At 37.7% G+C, this 20,544-nt stretch overlaps 1 protein-coding gene across 1 annotated transcript; it reads right to left on the bottom strand.

Annotated features, from left to right (window-relative positions):
• Positions 1–918: 918 nt before the first annotated feature.
• On the bottom strand, positions 919–4,833 carry adra2c (adrenoceptor alpha 2C). The gene has a single exon (XM_067441264.1). The coding sequence runs from the start codon at positions 4,375–4,377 to the stop codon at positions 3,079–3,081; it is 1,299 nt and encodes a 432-aa protein (XP_067297365.1). The 5' UTR covers positions 4,378–4,833; the 3' UTR covers positions 919–3,078.
• Positions 4,834–20,544: the final 15,711 nt, after the last annotated feature.

Genomic DNA, 20,544 nt, shown 5'->3' with positions numbered 1-20,544 from the left:
AGCTTTAGATTCTCGGTCACGTTTTAGAACGGAATCGTTTATAGACTAAGAATATCACAATTGTACTGAGAATTCAAGTTCCCAGCATGTTCCTCTTAGAATGCTTTGCACATGGCTGGAAATTGACACCTAATATTAAGTGTTCTTTTATGTGTTTTTGAGTGAAGAGAAACATATTTTAAAGGTTTAGTTCACCCCAAAATTTTAATTCTGTCAATAATTACTCACCCTCATGCCGTAAGTCCTCCGTTCATCTTCGGAACACAAAGATATTTGTGATAAAATCCGATAACTCAGAAAGGCCTCCACTGACACCAATGTCATTTCCTTTCTCAAGACCCATTAAAGGCACTAAAGACGTCATTACAAGTCCATCTCACTCCATCGAATCGTGAATCGAAAATCATGAATCTACACACTGATTCATAACGGTTCTATGCTTTGTTTTGAAATCGGCCCATCACTATCGTTATGTCGTTATTTAGGGGGGTTTTTTTGCACAAAAACTATACTCGTCGCTTCATAAAATTATTGTAGAGCCACTGTAGTGAGATGGACTTTTAACCGTCTTTAGTGCCTTTTATGGGTCTTGAGAGAGGAAATGACATTGGTGTCAATGAAGGCCTTTCTGAGCCATCGGATTTCAACAAAAATATCTTCATTTGTTTCGAAGATGAACGGAGGTCGAACGACATGAAGGTAATTAATGACAGAATTTTCATTTTTGGATGAACTAACCCTTTAATGATCAAATTTGTTTGACTTTTGAAAGCATTTTTGTTGTGTTGAAGCTTTGATCGTTGTGCAGAAGAGTAGAGCTTATGCTTAGGTTGTGAATGAACTGCATTTACTAATATGAAGCATGTTGCTTTGTACATTGAGCAATATCTTTATTAATGGAAGTTCAGTAACAAGTTTGTTTCTGTGCTGCGCTAAGAGCATACAGTCTATTCATTGACATAAGTCAAAAATAAGCAGGTCATTTACATCCACTCTAATTCACACACATTTAAAGAGTCAATTCATTGTGTCATAAATCATTTTAGAAGGTTTTACATGATTGAATGAGGTAGATTCCTTTAAAGAAATCAAGCCTTAAAAACTACTAAAAAATGTATAATATAGTTAATTTGCACATCTTTTTTTAAAGTGTACTTTATAAGGTTAGTAAAAGGTTAATGAGTATGAACAAATCAAAAGTCCATCCAATGGTACTTCATTCATACAGCCCTCCCTCTCTCTCTGTGATCAGCTGTTCTTGTTCTATTTTATTTGAATTTAAAAGTCAAAGTGAATTTAAAGCTGTGACTCTATTTGACAACAATAATTCTGTATCTGTTTGAAGGGGGGGGAAAGTAACAATTTATCTGATATCTCTAAACTCATCTGTATGCAACATCCAAAACGCTGTTTTCCTCCAGCGTCGTTCCTGAATTATTGACATGCGGAGCCTCATGAGGACGTCCAATGTTTAGGATCAAAGATTGTATAACATTTTTAGAAAGTTAGATGATAAAATATTATAAATATTTAACAGTAACATTTTAAAACGACCAATAATCTTGATAAACAGATAATGTATAACTACTGTGTATGCCAATTATTGAATCAAATTAAGAACTATGAGAATATGTCTTAGACATTGACTTTAATTCCTTCTGGAAATGAAATGTTGGGTTTAACGTTTTCTTCCTCTACCACTAACAGTTGCGTAGTTTATTTTTCTCCGATGAGTAACAGTGTTGTCCCATAATGTCGACCTAACACAATGTGCAGCACTGCACAAGCATCAATGTCGCGTTGAAGCAGAAATATAAACATTTCAACCTTTTGCAAACAGTCTAGGACAATTAGATTCAATTAGTTCAGATTCTGCTTTTATTTAATTTTTTTCTGTTCTCAGCTGAATGGAGTGATGTACCTGCAAAATGACAAAACAATGTTTTTAATCACAGCCATTTCAAATGATGATAAGCCCACTTTAGAGACATGAAGAGTGAAATATAAAGCTTATACTCTGTTCACAGTAAAAAGAGAATTACAATCCATTTATTTGTTCGATTTTGTTTGATCATCAGCTGTGCTTGTAGTGACCTGTCAGTCATTTTGTAGATATCACAATTATATAAATAGAAAAGGAGAGAAGCCCAACATCCATAAAGACAGATGTTTCATAATATACAAAAACTGTTTTGCTCTTATAAATGTACAACAGCCTCATATATCATACTTTGCATTTTATATGAACAAGTGGGAGACACTGTACAAGCATAGCAACGAATCTTAAATAGTTTATAATCTGATAAATAAATCCTGTAGATAAATAAATGTTATTTGAATCATTGAAAAGTCTAGCCCGTAAATACATCTTCTGTATACTTTTTATGGCATTTTAGAGAGCAGCAGTACAATGATTCGTTTCACTGAAGGACAGTTAGGAACAGTTTGTAATAGAGCTCTATTCAGTCAGGATTTTGCACCCTCAGGACGAACCTTGCAATTCTCAACCACATCAGGGCAACACTCTCCTTCCATCTGTCATCCGGTGACAACCTTCTCGTACTCCCTAACCAACTGTGTCCGTTTTGTCTCTCTCAGCTGGAAAGAAACGGCACACTTTCTGAAAATTTACTTCTCTTGTCTTTTTTTTGTCACCATATAAAAGGAGACATCCTTTCATGTTACATTGCTCTCTAGTCACAATGACACAAGCCATATGTGCATACTCATCATAAAAAATATCTCTTGATAACTTCAAAGTGCCTGCAGCCATAATAAAGATAAGCCTGTTTCCTCTAATGCAGTACAGTGCTGCCCAATTCAGGTGTTTTTTCCTTTTCTTTTTTTTCCAAGCATCTTTAGCTTTTTAGTACCACCTATGTGAGCATTTGTTGTCCTCATAGACGTGAGACAACCATTACACAACCAAGTAGGGAAAAATATGAATGTCATTGTTGTGTACAGATTGTCAATGCAAGGAGAGAGAGGGGCAGTGGTATTTTTTTGAAAACGTCTTTTTTGTCAACCACCTGCATATGGCACTGGATGCTGGAAATGTTGGCTAGTTGCCAATGTTCTCTAAAAAGATCTTTTCCAGGACTTGCACAGGATCTTCTGGAAAGCTCGCCGGAAGTCCTGGTTGAAGATTGTGTAGATGACGGGGTTGAGGGAACTGTTGCAGTAACCGATCCAGAAGAAAAACTTGAAAAGGGTCTCGTGGATGGCGCAGGGATCCCGGCAGATCCCATACAGGCTGTAGCTGAAGAAGAACGGGAACCAGCAGACCACAAACACGCCCATGACCACGGCCAGCACAAAGGTGAACCGCTTCTCTCGTGCCTGGGAAATCTTTTTTCTGGAAATGGTGTTCCTCCTTTTTCTGCGGGAGGAAAACAGGTCCAGTGACTTGCTGCTGGCTCGTGACTTTCGGCTGGAGTGCTTAGAGCTGGAGCTGTTCTTGCGGCTGGATCGGCGGTCTTTTCGTGAGGGCCCCGTCTCGTTTTGAATCCGTTTGGCCTTCTCGTCAGATGAGCTGCTGTCCTCCAGATCGGCATCTGGGTCGTCCTCGCCTGTTTTGCATTCCCCTGTTGGTGGCGAGGCACAGTGCCCGTTTTCCCGCCTAGAATCCTCACGGCTCAAGCCGTTCTCCAGCCGTGGCGTTCCTGGTTCGCCATCCGGGTCGCGCCGCTTTTCAGACATATTTCGGGTTCTGGTTTTAGCCACCTGGTAGATTCGGATGTAAACAAGGATCATGATGACACACGGGGCAAAGAACGACCCGATGCTGGAGTACAAGATGTACCACGTGTGGTCGTTCAGCTGGCATTGCGGTTCGCTCTTGTCAACATCTTTATTCCGGTCCATGGAGATGAGCGGTGGAAAGGAGATTACAGCTGCGATCAACCATACCACCACAATCATGCCCTTTACCCTGCGAGGCGTCCGCTTTAAGTTGTACTCGACCGCCTGTGTTACAGACCAGTACCTGTCCAGACTTATAGCACACAAGTGAACAATAGAAGATGTGCAAAAAAGAACATCTAGTGCTAGATAGATATCACACCAAACTTTCCCAAAAAACCAGTAGCCCATTAATTCATTGGCCAGGGAGAAGGGGATTATAAGTGTGGCCACCAGAATGTCTGCACTGGCCAGAGACACAAGAAAAAGGTTCTGTGGTGGCTTGAGCGCTCTGCTCGTTAAAACGGCGATAACTACCAGCACATTCCCCACTATTGTAAACAAGATGAGGAAGCTCACCAGCCCCGCGAGCCCGATAACGGTGACCGGAGAATAGCGACTTGTAGAATTCCCAGAGGATGTAAAACCAATGTCAATGAAAGTGTCCACTTCGCTCGTAAAGCTTAAGTTATGCATAATGAATCAGAAAAAGCTCTGCTGTCCAATCAATCGTCCACGCGCGTCTTCGCGAATATTCTCTTTGTAATTTCACTATAAGTTATTTTCAGGGTCCTCCCCGTTTTTTCTTACCTTTTATTCTTATTTTAATCCCGTTCGCGTCTTTTTCTCTTCCGCGCAATTCCTCTTACGGCTCATTTGGTTGCGGCTTTGAAAAAAAAGACCCATCCCGTGTTGAGTTTGAAGTAATCATCACCGTCTCTTACATCCGCGCGACCTGTTCGTCCTCTCGCGGGCGTCTCTCTCAGCATCCTCGCGCTCTCCACCCCAGCGAAACACCGCGCGCTCTGCCCGCCCGGGACTCAACTATCCACGTGCTGACAACATTAAACTGATGGAGCGCCGCCCCGCCCCTGGAGAGAGTCAGACGGAGAAAAGAACCGACTGCTGAAGTACCCTACCACCCTTAGAGTCATTTTGTAAGTTACATGGACATTTTCAGGTCACAGCGCGCTTTTATGCATTTATGTTTCATCGTTTTATCTTTAACCTATGCGTGTCTGTAGTCTTCAGTTAGACTATAACATGGGCAAACAAACAAAGGATGGTATTTGTTAGGTAGTCTACTGTAAGTGGGGTGGGGGTGTATTTTATTTTCGAGTACTAGGCGTTGTCAGGAACTCAGGATAACGTGTTAAGGGGTGGGAAAGGGCTGTGAACTGTGAATAAATCACTTTCGGCATCTGTGCTCGCTGGGTGTCACTGTTGTAACAATGGGATTGTGCTTTTAAATAATGGGAAAACCCGTTCAAGTCAACCGCACACTTTCCTCTTTATCTTTCTTAGCTTTGGTGTTATTTTTACTAGTGTTGAATTCTATTCTACTAATATTAAAACGTGTTTTTTATATTTAAAGATTATAGCTACAATACACACAATCATAAGGTAATTTTGCAACAAATGTCGACTCAATCATACCTTTTTTATTATTTTCTTTCATAATTAAATTGACGTGTTTAACATAAAAACTATTTGGAACTGTTTGTTTATTTTGTGTATAGGTTATATTGTTTACTGTTATATAGTACATTCTGTCTCTCTGTTTAAAAATGTTATCTGTGATGGGTAGTTTTAGGGTTAGGGGATAGAATATACAATTGGTACAGTATAAAATCATTTTGTGTGTGTGTGTGTGTGTGTGTGTGTGTGTGTGTGTGTGTGTGTGTGTGTGTGTGTGTGTGTGTGTGTGTGTGTGTGTGTGTGTGTGTGTGTGTGTGTGTGTGTGTGTGTGTGTGTGTGTGTGCTGGTAATCCCTACGTTATGAGGACAAAAAAAATGTCCCCACAAAGATGGCAATATCCGAAATCCTTGTCTTTGTGGTCCCCATGAGGAAAACATCTTATAAATCATACAGAAGGAGTTTTTTTTTTTTTTTTGAGAAAGTAAAAATGCAGAATATTTCCTGTGATGGGGTTTAGGGATAGGGGCAGTGTAGGGGGACAGAAAATACGGTTCGTACAGTATAAAAACCACTACGCCTATGGAAAGTCCCTATAAAACATGGAAACACTGTGTGTGTGTGTGTGTGTGTGTGTGTGTGTGTGTGTGTGTGTGTGTGTGTGTGTGTGTGTGTGTGTGTGTGTGTGTGTGTGTGTGTGTGTGTGTGTGTGTGTGTGTGTGTGTGTGTGTGTGTGAACACTTGCAACTCGTCTACTGCTGCAGAGCACAATAAACTGCAATGGAGAGCATCAAATCAATGATTTTGTATTTTGTGAGAGACCAATCGAGACATCAGTGAGGTCAACTAGTTAAACTACTGTCAACTGTTAAAGAGATGGGCATCAGAGGAACACAGAATGCTGTAAACTTAACTTATCAGTGATGTCCAATAAAGTTCAAATGAACTGCAGACCATTTTTTTAAATGGTGTTGTGTGATAAATTGCAGAGGCTGCTTAGTTACTGTAACTTACCCTGATCTGAAAAGATTGACTATAGTGTTGATTCATTCAGACGGTAAGAATGTTTTTAAAAAAATCACACATTTACAGGCTACAGTAAATTGCATTATAGGTGCATATATGCAAAAATAGTTATAATGTTTAAATTGGCACAACATCTCATGATGGTGTCATATCATCATTGATCAACCTAACACATTGGATCTTGGTTTGGAATTGTGAGTGTTTTTCAAAATGTGATGATTGTACCGTCACGTCATATTTTCATCCACCAAATAAAATTTCAAACATTTATCTTTATGGTTTTCTTTAAAATTAACTGAATGTTAACCATGTAAACCAAATTGATAAAAATTGGTTTAGTTCCCATTACCACATTGCCACAATTAAATGTTTTGAAACAGTTGTCTGTGTAACATGAACTCGAATGAAGCATGAAAACATGAGCCATGAAAGCATCTAAGTACTAATCTAGTTTATACTTTAAAATTGGCATTGTCTACAATGAATATTATTAGTGCTCATGACAAATTGCCTGTGATGTGCCTCATTTGTAAATCTCTTTGGTTAAAAGCATTTGCTAAATTAATAATAAATAAATTAAAATTAATAAAGTAAATGTTAACATTTGCATGAATTACAAGATGTTATCAATTTTGACTTTTGTGTGAACGGTTATTAATCTTACATGTGAAAATTCTAAATATGAAATCTTATAAGATATAAAAATACACTATATTGCCAAAAGTTTGGGACAGAAGTTGTGGCCACAGGTTTATAAAACCAGGCACCTAGGCACGGAGATGCTTTTACAAACATTTGTGAAAGAATAGGTTGCTTTTAGTGTGGGGTTGTTTTTCAGGGGTTGGGCCATGGCCCCTTAGTTCCAGTGAAAGGATCTCAATACTTCAGCATACCAAGACATTTTGGACAATTTCATGCTCACAACTTTGTGGGAATAGTTTGGGGTTTGCACCCTTCCTGTTCCAACATGACTGTGCACCAGTGCACAAAGCAAGGTCTACAGTCCCTGACAAAAGTCTTGTCGCTTGTGTACAAATTGACCTAAAGTGCCGCTGAAATATATTTCTAATCAAGATTTTTTTACAAGAAATGGTTCATTTTAATCCCACCAGATTTTGTGATAATGTTTCAGTGAAAAACTAAACTTTCAAAAAGTATTCTAATATTCACAGCTTGGTAAAGCCCATTGAGTCAATTTTTGTTAAGACATAAGTGTTGTCACCTTGTCATATGAGCTTCACCTGTGACTAATAATGGATCAATTAGGTCTCAAGTGTGTATAAAAAGAACCCCAGTACGCTAGACCTTCACATCAACTGCAACTAGACCTCTGCAAACATGCCTAAGATTCACCCTGAGACTAAAGTTTTGATTATCAAGAGGCTGAAGACCAGATCCACTGCTGATGTGGCAGACACCTTCAATGTGTCTCAGCGTTAAGTACAGAGGATAAAAAAAAGATTTGAAGAGACTGGAGACGTTTTTGACAAGCCCAGGTCAGGCAGACCCCACAAGACAACTGCTAGAGAGGACCGTTTGTTGGCTCGAAAATCCAAGGCCAGCCCATTTTCCACTGCAGCAGAGCTCCACGAGACCTGGTCACCTGAAGTCCCTGTGTCAACCAGAACAGTTTGTCGGATTCTTTCTCGAAATGGCCTCCATGGTTGAATCAGTGCCCAGAAGCCAGCACTTAACAAAAGGCAATTGAAAAACCGTGTGGCATTTGCCAAGGCCCACAGCCTGCTAAATGGATGGACGCAGGAAAAGTGGCAGAAGGTGGATTTTCAGATGAATCTTCTGTTGAATTACACCACAGTCGCCGCAAATATTGCAGGAGACCTACTGGTGCCCGAATGGATCCGAGATTCACCCAGAAAACAGTGAAGTTTGGTGGCGGAAAAATCATGGTCTGGGGTTACATCCAGTATGGGCGTGTGCAAGAGATCTGCAGGGTGGAAGGCAACATCAATAGTCTAAAATACCAAGAAATCTTAGCTACCTCTTATATTCCCAACCATAAAAGAGGCCAAATTCTGCAGCAGGACGGTGCTCCATCGCATACTTCCATCTCCACATCAAAGTTCCTCAAGGTGAAGAAGATCAAGATGCTCCAGGATTGGCCAGCCCAGTCACCAGACATGAACATCATTGAGCATATGTGGGGTAGGATGAAAGAGGACGCATAGAAGACGAAACCAAAGAATATTGATGAACTCTGGGAGGCATGCAAGACTGCTTTCTTAGCTATTCCTGATGACTTCATCAATAAATTGTATGAATCCTTGCCAAACCGCATGGATGCAGTCCTTCAAGCTCATGGAAGTCATACAAGATATTAAATTTGCATCTCACAGCACCACAACTTAATTTGCTGACATATTTTTGTACTTGCAGTAAATTTGTTCAATTTCTGTATAGCCGACAAAACTTTTGTCTTGCCAAAATTTGACCTTTCTGTCTTGATTAAATGATAAATATTTCTTCTGTGAAAATTATTTATTTCAGTGCATTAAACATCATTTGGGAGGGTTTTAGCTTTTCATATGAGCTATTTCTAACACCAATGAATTAATTAAAAGTCAGTTTAATATCAGGTATTTCTAGAAAATAGATAAGCGACAAGACTTTTGTCAGGGACTGTATAAAGACATGGATGAGTGAGTTTGGTGTAGAGGAACTTGACTATCCTGTACAGAGTTAGAGCGGCAGCTGCGAGTGCCTGACCTCACAAATTCACTTGGTCAAAAATTCCCATAAACACACTCCTAAACCTTGAGGAAACCTTCCCAGAAGAGTTGCAGCTGTTATAGCTCAAAGTGTGGACGAAATCCATATTAAACCCTACAGATTTAAGAATGGGGTGACATTAAAGTTCACGAAAACATCCCAAAACATTTGGCAATATAGTGTATCATGATGAGTCTATGGTTGAGATGATTGATGCTCCTGATCTGTTAGTGGTCCACAATGAAGATTTGGTCTTAAAGTTTAATTTTTAATATTCATCATTAGATGGTATTCAGTGAAAAAAGGGATTTTTTTCTTTTATATTACAAAATGGAATATGCTAATAAGGTTAGTATGTGATGTTTGCTCAATTATTTGAAATTACTAATGCAAATAAATGAGATAGAAATGACATTTTTGATGAAATGAATGATTTTAATGTCCACTGAGGGACTGTTGATATTTAATTTAATTTTTAAATGACTGATGCAAAAAAAAAAAAATCTATTTAGTTGTATAATACAAAAAAGTCCCACTTTATATTAGGAGTCTTTAACTACTACTTGCATCAAAAAATAAGTACAGTCTACTTATTGGGTTCATATTGCATTGCAAAAACACATTGCTGCTACTGAGGTTGGATACGGGGAAGGTTAGGGAGAGGTGGTGGTATGGATCAGTTTAAGGGTGGTTTAAGGTCTAAGGGAAGGTTCAACAGTGTAATTACATGCAGGTATTTTTTATTTATTTAAGTACAGTGTAAAACGTATGTACACAATAATCAAAATATTAGTTTAAATGTTAGTACACAGTAAGGACACAATATAACATGGAATAATAATAAAAAGTTAATGGTTTGTAATTTGAATTGCCCTTGTCAACTGGGAGTTGGAATTACAGGAAGTGGCATTTGAATTAATATGAATTTAAATTATTACAATTAAAATGATCTCCCCATGCATCAAATAAGCATGCTTCCTTGTAATTAGGTGAAAATCAGTTTGTGAGATCAGTAGTATGTCCGAATTCAAGTACTCATAAAATAGAAGGTGAAAACTTAACTGACCTCCTACTTGCGTTAATATTCAGAAGGGCTTTCTGAGAAACACTAGTATCCAATGAAGAGTTGTGATGGGTGACAGCATTGGCGTTAGCCTTATGACCAAATGTCCTACATTCATATAGTATATTGACCATATTCAAACCATATGTAGTATATGCAATTTCAGAAACCTATATGCAATTTCAGACACAGCTTGAGAAATTCAGCAGGTAATGACATTCTGGGAAGTTGTTCGTAGAGGTCATAGATCTTATTCCATATAGATGTGCTTGTCTGTGAGGTCTAAAACCTCCAAACGTCAAGACACTCTGAACATCCCTACATTTTCAAATGTTTTTTTTTTTTTTTTTTTTTTTTTTGTCAAATCATAATGCGGTAACAGTTTACAATAAGTTTTTTTTAATTAACATTAGTTAATGCATTAACTATGAACTAACAATGAGCAATATATTTGTTAATCTTTGTTAATGTTAGTCAATAAAAATCTAGCTGTTCATAGTTTGTTCATGTTAGTTCTCAGTGCATTAACTAATGTTAACAAATATAACTTTTGAATTTAATAATGTATTATAAAAAGCTGAAATTAACATCAAATTCTATAAGTAGTGTTGATTATTAGCTCACGTCAACTAATTCAGTAAACTAATGTTAACTGTTAGCCTAGAAATCTAGACGCACCCTAGCGGCAGCAAATTTAATTTGCCCGCAAGTGTCGTCTAGGAACTCTCAATACCATTCTGAGCTGTGTTCCTCAAAATCTGGACGGCCCAATCACATCATGTATACAGTCGGCGGGCGGGGCCATAATGACGACGGCCGAGTTGCGCTTGCGTGCTTCTAGTAAACACAGAAACTGGCGAACGGCGGTGGTCTTTCGAATCAGCTCTGACCGCGAATCTGGACGACTTGGAGTTAAGCTTTTCTCTGAGAAAAGAACAAAGAGCGGCACTGAAGTCATTCTTAAAAAGGGAAGATGTGTTCGGAGTTTAGCCGACCGGATACGGCGAATGTTTAATCAGTCAGCGAGCTCTGTTTCACCTTCGTTGCTCTGGTTGATGTAGCGCTATCCTATCGCGTGCAGAGGGAGTTTGAAAGACAACCGTTTATCCCGCCCCTCGGATTGAGCCCTGTCAATGGTGAGTTTCCAGACCAAACATCTTGATGTGGGTCTGGCTTGTCAGGCTAGTTAATTGTAAAACCTTATTGTAAAGTTCCTCCCATAATGCTAATTTCCTTGTATTTATTGCATTTACAATATAGTCTGCATCCTTTTTTCCATTTAAATTAAATAAAAAATAGTTTTTAATTTGAAAGTTAAATGCATTTTCTGTTCAATTCTGAATGCCACACAACCTTGGTAGAAGATTAAAAATAAGTTCTCAGTGTAATTCTAGGAATTTGTTTTATTCTGGGGGTACTTCAGGTGGACGTGTTTGGCTGTGTGGGTGAAGATGCATTCATGTTGCTGAACATCTAGTACCCTTGTGTATGACTTACATCACATTTTTTTGCTTGAAGAATGAATTCATGTGCATGAGCAACAATTGATTTTGTGATACACACCTATCTGACTGCATTGGCTTCCTATTACTTGTTTCTGTTGTTAGTTGTTTGCGTGTGTAGGTGGGATGGCGGGTGGCCCTACAATTCAATGCTGTTAAGAGCAGCAGAAGTTGACCCTCAGGCTCTGCTCTTCTCAAAGCTGATTTGTATTGAGTCTTCCTGGCTTCTGATCATTAAAGGCTCCCCTTGGGCCACACTTGTGTCCGTTTAATTGAAGCGTGTGTGTGAGTGATCCACATCATTACCTTGAGTTGATCCTCGTTCTGTCCTTTCTTCCCTCGGCCCGTGTTTCATTCACAAATGAGTAATACAAATGGAAAATGAAACGAGGCAAATAAATTCACATTTTTAATACATCAACAGTACAGTTTAATATTGACATCACCTGTGGTTGCGGTTTACAATATTGGTTCTCAATCAACTTTACTATTTATGAAAGACATTTGATAATCCTTAGTTTAAGTATCAAGGTTAAAGGATGTTTCTGTAAAGTTAAAAGTTAATAACTATATCTTGCTGACTGAGGGACAGTGAAAAAGGTTATCTCGGTTTTGAGCAAAGGGTGACACATGACAACTGATTGAAAGACTGTAGGCAATCATTCTAGCTGCGATGTGACTGCTGACAGCTAAAGAGGCACAGTGTCTACACAATTCTATAAGGGCGTGTGTGTGTGGTTCAGGTACATAGTGGGGGAAATTTTTTGGCCCCCACTATTTAGAAAAAGAAAGAAAGAAAACGATAAAAATGCTGCTATTTTCTGTGGTGGGTAGGTTTGAGAATAGAAAAATCTGTTTGTACAGTAAAAAAATCAATACGTCTATGAAAAGTCCCCATAAAACATAGAAACCAAAATTGTGTGTGTGTGTGTGTGTGTGTGTGTGTGTGTGTATCCTATTTACAGACCCACACAGTCAGACACTATGAGACACTGTGGCAGGTTTGATTTTAATTCCCTATAGTCGGTGGGTGCACACTGTGAATTGTAATTGGCCTCAACAGCAGGATTTGTTATTGAATTTTGGTACATCAATCATAGTTTTTTTGTGTGTGTGTTTTATACAGTATTTTATTGCGCAATAAAGTCACAAACACACACACACACAAAATCTAATTTATCACACACATTTAGTTTGTGTTTCATCCCAATCAGCCTACAGTAAATGAAATCAGAGCTGTTCATAAAGGAGTTTGTGAGGGCTCAACGGTGAGCTGAACTATAGTTTTATAAAAGCTTTTAATTTGGGTGATTTGTGTGAATGAAAATCTCCCATGAGAATGCTAAAGGCTAATCTAATAACATAAATTGTCCTTTGTTGCTGCAGCTCAATGTTGGACAGATTTTGATACAGGTGAGACTGGCTGTTAGAAAGGACAGATGGCTGATGTGAGTAAGAGAGATGGCGAGAAGGAGAGAGGGAGAAGGTGTTTATGTCTTGGAGAATAATAGGTCAGAATGTCCTCTTGCTGTTCAGTGACTGAAATGGCTTGTCGTGCTCATGTGTAACTCTCACAAAATCTGTCAACATCTTCATCCCAAAACAGCAGAAATAGGAAAGAAAATATATTTTTTCCCATGGCTGTCATTATTTCCAAACCATTTCTCATCGCGCTGATGGGAAAGAAAGGATGTTTGCACGTGTGTGTGTGTGTGTGTGTGTGTGTGTGTGTGTGTGTGTGAGACCCTGGACCAGTCATAAGTCACACGAGTATATTTATGGCAATATAGTCAACATTACATTGTATTTTTCAAAATTATCGATTTTTCTTTTATGTCAAAAATTATGTTAAGTAAAGATCATGTTCCATGAAAATATTTTGTAAATGTCCTAACATAAATATATCAAAAATGTGTTATTTTTAGTAATATGCATTGCTAATGCTAAGGGCTTAATCTGGACAACTTTAAAGGCGATTTTCTCAGTATTTCTTATTTTTTTGCACCCTCAGATTCCAGATTTTCAAACAGTTGTTTCTCGGTCAAATATTGTCCTATCCCAACGAACCATACATCAAGGGAAAGCTTATGTCCCAATGTCACATTATTTCATTTACATATCATATTTTTGTATCTTAGCTTTGTGTTTTATCATTTAATTTAGACTGGTTTGGGATTAAAAATCATACATTTCCTATGTGTTTGTGGACTTTTTATTTTCTGTCTTGCGCCATGTTTTTTAATGTTTTTAATGTTGAGTCTTCCCAGGTCTTTCCCATTTACCACACCCCTTGTTATCTTTTTTCCCTTTGTATATTTATACCCCATGCAGTGCTACAGTTGTTGTTTGTTGTCTTTTACTTCTGTGTGTTCCTGTCATTGCACTCCTGCCTGTTTTTGGATACCCTTGTTCTTCGAGTTTCTGTTGTTGATGTTTGTTATTGAATCGTTCATGCTGCACTTGGATTCTCACTCAGCTTCATCCCTGCTCACACGTTACATTTACAGTAAGGTTTCATTTGTTAACATCAGTTAACTACATAATTTGCCCCTTTTCACACAATGTAATATACATCTCGGGTGTCCCCAGAATGTGTCTGTTAAGTGTGTGTCCCTTTAAATGCAAATGAGCTGTTGCTCCCCACCCCTCTTCCCTTGAGCTTTGGATATTCCATAAACAACAAAATGAGTGAATCTTACTCAGGAAGAGGTTGCAACTTTTAGTCTACATGTTTATGAATGATTAGTGGATACATTTATGTAACGTTAGTTGTTGTGTTGTGGGGTTACATTGATTCAATGCATAATAAATGTGCATTCATGAATTACACAGACAGTGAGTGTTTTGGGGTTAAAACTAACGACTTAGCTCTAGTCTCTGTGAATACAGTCAGAGACTGTCAGAAACTTTAGCATATGATTCATTTTACATATGAGCTGTACAGCATTCTTGAAAGCTCATTCAGAAAGGAAATTTGCAAACATTCACAAAATATGAAGGGCCATAAGTACTTGTTTTGGATATGAAGCACTGATATTGACCCATTCTTTAGAATTTTTTTTTTGCAAATCCAGCATTGTACTGACCCTCTTTGGTGAAGCAGTCATGCGTAAAATGATTTGTGCAAATGTATTACATTTGACCAACATTCTTCTGTGCCCTCAGTGGCACGGATGCCGGGAGTCTATGGAGTCTTTGGTATTAGAGCATTTGTAATGTTTTTTTGGCATAGACATTAGATAAAAAAGCAAGTAAACAGAAATGGCGGTCTCTGTGCTTCTCACTGTGTGTCTATGCTAAAAGGGCAGATCATCAAAAGTCACGAGCAGGGTTTCCCTTATGGGGGATTCTGGAACTGCACATTATGAGAGATTGAAAATTATTGATAGGTATTATTTAAAACAAAGTTTTTACCATTATAGGCTGGTTGTTTACACAAAATGTGGACACACGTTTGTGTTCAAACCTTATAAAAGTGAATTCTACATAATGTGTCCCCTTTAACATGTACTAAAATATTTCTAAAGCATTTGTTAAAGCTACACTGTGTGATATTTTCCCCCATCTAGTGTTGAGAAGGTATATGACCATCCAGTGAATATTAGTTTCAGTTCCTCTCAATTCAGATTTCGTTTTAACTCCTACGGTGGCCAATTTAGTCCAAGATTAACATGGCAATCCCCCTCTTCACATTCGACACGGTGCCGTCAAGTGTAAAATGTGAAAGGCGAAGCTTGAATTTATGGGTATGTCACATACCTGTACACATCTTTGGCTAATGTACTTTCAAGATGGAGGGTCAACATGGCGACCGGCATTCAAACCCCTCACCCGTATGTATTTTCAATGGCATATTAGAAACTTACGAGAATACTTTATTACGTGATAGAAGTAAATATACATAAATGAGCACATACATTTTTCAAAGAACTAAGTGTTTTTAACTAAGAATAAACTAAAAATTAGCTTTAATTTTAGTTCATTTTCATTTCAACCTTTACCAATACATTTTTAAAATTTAATCTGGTAAAACTGGACCTGTACAAACCTGAAACCGAAGTAAAGATAACAAATACAAATAAATACTTAATAACAAATGCATTGCTCATTGTTGGTTCATTCACCCAAGCAACCTAAATATAAAAATATTTCTGAAATACACAAATAAACTACCGAGCACTTTAGGTATTCAGTATTTCTATTATTTGCAAAATTAAGGACCTATAGGTCCTTATTTTTGCAAATAGGAATATATATATGTGTGTGGGCATTTTAAATTGCCACCACCTGGCAAGTCATCGTATCTATTCAATATTTCTTTTGAAATGGACACAACCAATCATGCCTCTGCACAGTTTGCAGTATTGATATCTCTAACTGACCAATTCCAGTCTCTTTGCAAACTACACTGCATTTTGGAAATAACCAACTGCTCCTTCATGCATCCAATTTTCCCCACCCTTGGTGTACGATCTCATTTCACAACAGGAGAGGTTTGAGTTTTCGAATGCTTGAATTCATGAATTAATGTATTCCCTTCACCTCTGCTGCCCATTTTACATAGGCAGTCACAGAAGAAACTCTTCAGGAGACACAGCTTGCCTATAATGGATAGTCCCCTACTGAGGATCCTGTCCCTCGTTGCCAGTCTGTTACATGCTTCCACCTGGATACTCAGTAAGACTTTTCTGCAGTTTTTTTGAGACATGTTGATTTTACAAAATCATACAGGTAAATGTCATGTGGGTGACACGAATGCATATTGTTAGCATGCTAGAGTGGTAGGAATGAGACAAGATGGAAGCAGCAGGAATTAACGGTAGATAGGGATGACCAGTTCATTAAAGATCTCACATGGACTTTTAATATTGGAGAGAACAAAACAGCATGAGACTCGTATGACAGTTAATGGGTGATGACAGCATGGATGATGAAAAAGAAGATGGGAGAAAGTGTAAGGGAAAGGGCGAAATAATGTTGCAGGGAACATTTTAACATGCACCGAATTTCAATAAAAGTGTGATAACTTGGGTCTGAGAAATTATTAAAAAATGTTCAGTACTTTTCTTTTCATCTTACATGTATGCCACATTATAATATGGAATTAATATGACAATATTTCAAATTCATGAGGTTTTTTGTCTCAGTGCACCACAATGGCTATGACAAATAATAAAAAGTCATTGAAAGATCATGCCTTTGTTTAATTTCATAACAAAAAAGTAAATCTCTGATATAAATAAGAATATAATTATAGAAAGCCACAGATATGAATCAGAGAGACCTTGTCTGGTTATGTCCTTGCCATGTTAGCAACATGGAGTTGATTGGAAAGTACCAGACTCAGTGTGACTTTGCCTCAGGTTTTTTTTTTTTTTTTTTTTTTGTCTGTTCATTTGAAGTGGTTGATTACTGATCTTTTTGCAGCAAGAATATTTATTGGCGTATTCGTGATGCTGGACAGTAATGATCTCAGAATTCAGTTTAATGTGCACTAACTGATAAATGTCAGAAGTAATCAAGGTTTATGCAGGCACACTGCGATGCAATTTGTTAATTTTTCTCAGGCCATATCCCAGTAACTCAATATCTGAAAATGCATTCCGTTTTTGGGAATACATCAGAATAAAATTCAAAGAAATCAGTTTTATTCCCCAATAAATATTGCTGCATTGCCTAACTGGATATTTTGTGGCCATGAGTAATTCCTCATATAAATTCTGCATCAAGTTCATACTGTTATAATGGTTATCAACATACCTCTAATTAGTCAGTCTGGAAATAAGTTCTCTTGTGAGCTGTTGGACTGATTTTGTGTATGTTTTATATGCACGAGCTGTTCTGTGGAGAAGTTCATCATGTCACTCTCAGTTCCTCTTGTCATTGTTTAGATCAATACTCACAGTTCTTCATCACTCTCGGTTAATACTAACCCTTTTATAACTCTCCAACTTATTTAATCACACAGACAGAACTGATGTTTATATTGCATGTGCTTGCTGCGGAAATTGCAGTGACGCTTAAGCACCTACTTCAATCTGCTTGATCCGAGTTGAGTGTTTGTTATTTCTGCATGATAAACCGCTTCTTGCAGTATGTTGTTCTCTCTCTAAAAGGTTAAAGCATGTCTCTGAAGTATGTGTGTGTTGGTGCATTAAGCTCCTGTCTAAATTTTTAGACAGCTGTCCTATATGTTGTTTAAAACACACAAAGCAGAACATACATGTACACTTGTAAGTATTCAGACTTGCATCCCAGGTGGCGAATGTAAAATATGGAAAAGGGGGTCAAGGATATGCCACTTTACTCTTCCCCTTGCTGTCATTGTTGTCAGAACTGACCACCCAATCTGAGCATATGCTGTCCTCTGTGTGTGTCTGCATGCATATGTATGTATGTGTGTATACAGTACCTGATCTAAACCTTACATTTAGTTGTGTTTATATGTAACCTATTGTATTTGGGAAGATTAAATGGTTAACGTGTCGTCTGAAAGTCAATTATTTAAGATCACAAGACGCACTATACATTTTTTGGTCTGAAATAGCTTTTTTCTTTATTACAGTTAACTGACGTCATGGTGACAAGGTTACCTTAATGCTTCGTGAATTTATTTTAATCTTATATAGGTTCACATTGATGCACATGGTCTCTTGTGGGCGCTTGTATGGCTGCTTGGTTTCTTAAATCATTGAAGAATGGTTAAGAGCTGAATGCCGCTGTCCTTGGTGCTGACATTCATTTGCATTGTACTTTCAGCTCAATGTGAGAAATTCTATTACGCTGTAACTGAATTTTCAGCTACAGGGAGCTGTTTGACTTTGAGTGTTAATAGTGGTAAGATGCGATTTGACGGTTTACAGTTGTAATTTCTGTACATTTAGAGCAAGTGTTTAAATGGTCTTTTAACATGGCTAATGATTTTATTACGATATGTAGTGCCCTAAAATGAATCAATTTTCCAGTACGTACCATTGCATGCATTAAATTATCTATTCATTACTCAGGGTACATTGAAAGCATGTAAATACGCTAGGGGAAAGGCTGATTGCTGATAAGGACATGGCTTATAGATATTTATGCAAAGCTATGGTAAATCAGATGGAATTTAATCAGTAATCTAAATTCAGACCAGTCCGCTTTACAAATTATTATTGTCAGGAGGGGTAGGACGGATGTCTTTTTATTAAATTGCATTAAATATTTTTCTCGTCTAATGCCTTTAGCTTTATCAAAAAGGATTCAGACTCATTGACTATTAATGTAATTGCGAACCTAGAACCAAAGGCAGTATTTTGTAATGTTGTGATGAATGCTAATGTAGATTCACACTTTGTTTTTGTTTGTTTGTTTTTTTCACTATAATCTTATTCCATTACAGTGGGGCAAAAAATTGTACAAGTTCTCCCATTTAAAAAGATGAGAGGCCTGTCATTTTCATCATAGGTACTTCACTATGAGAGACAGAATGAGAAAAGAAATCCAGAAAATCACTTTGTCTGATTTTTAAATAATTTGATAATTATGGTGGAAAATAAGTATATAATAACAAAAGTGCATCTCAATACTTTGTTATATACCCTTTCTTGGCAATGAAAGAGGTCAAAGTTTTCTTTAGGTCACCACATGGTTTTTATACACTGTTGCTGGTAGTTTGGCCCATTCCTCCATGCAGATCTCTTCTAGAGCAGTGATATTTTGGGGCTGTCGTTGGGCAGCACAGATTTTCAACTCCCTCCAAAGGTTTTCTATGGGGTTGAGACTGGCTAGGCCACTTCAGGACCTTTAAATGCTTCTTACAAAGCCACTCCATCGTTGCCTGGGAGGTGTGTTTGGGATCATTGTCATGCTGAAAGACTCAGCCATGTTTCATCTTCAATGCCCTTGCTGATGGAAGGAGGTTTTTACTCAAATTCTCATGATACATGGCCCCATTCATTCTTTCCTTTACACGGATCATTCGTCCATTGTTCTTTTTGCAGAAAACATCCCCAAAGCATGATGTTTCCCCTCCCGTGCTTCACAGTAGGTATGGTGCAACTTAGCATTCTTTATCCTCCAAACTTAAAGGGTTAGTCCACCCAATTGTGTAAATTGATGTCATTAATGACTCACCCTAATGTCGTTCCACACCCGTAAGACCTCGGTTCATCTTCGGAACACAGTTTAAGATATTTTATATTTAGTCCGAGAGCTTTTCTGTTCCTCCAATGAAAGTGTATGCACACTATACTGTCCATGTCCAGAAATTGAATAAAAACATCATCAAAGTAGTCCATATGTGACATCAGTTAGTTAATTAGAATCTCTTAAATACATTTTGGTCCAAAAATAACAAAAACTATGACTTTATTCAGCATTATCTTCTCTTCCATTTTTGTTTTCAATACGCAAACAAAGATTTGAACGGTTATGAATCAGCGTATTTATACAGAATTCGGATCACAATGTCACGTGATTTCAGCAGTTTGACACGCGATCCGAATCATGAATCAATACGCCGATTCTAAGATTAATAAATGCTGTAGATGTATTGTTAATTCTTAATTCAGTTTAACTAAAGTAGTTAACTAATGTTAACCAACGAAACCTTATTTTAAAGTGTTACCAGATATATTTGTACACCCAGTGGATTTAGAAGCTGCATATTTTCTCAAATTATAAAGTCTGTTTGTCTAACTATCTAGCTTGATGGATTTCAAATGGTAACAGCCTGTCACAGTGTGGCATGGTCTGTTTAATGTTAATGTTTCATGTTCTTATTTTATCATGTTCACTGTCATGTTTCCTGGTTGTCATGCGATTCCCATGCCCTCATGTTATCTTGTGTCATGTTGTCATTGGTTCATTTAGTCTTCATTAATCTTTATTGTTCACATGTGTCCCTTGTCTTACTCATCAGTCCTTGT

This window comes from Pseudorasbora parva, chromosome 4 (assembly GCF_024679245.1).
Source record: "Pseudorasbora parva isolate DD20220531a chromosome 4, ASM2467924v1, whole genome shotgun sequence".
Lineage (NCBI taxonomy): Eukaryota > Metazoa > Chordata > Actinopteri > Cypriniformes > Gobionidae > Pseudorasbora > Pseudorasbora parva.
Note: the sequence above shows the minus strand (reverse complement) of the source record. Positions and strands in the feature narration are given on the sequence as shown.

Coding starts and splice junctions, on each gene's coding strand:
- adra2c (XM_067441264.1), bottom strand. CDS start 4,377: ATGCATAACTTAAGCTTTACGAGCGAAGTGGACACTTTCATTGACATT.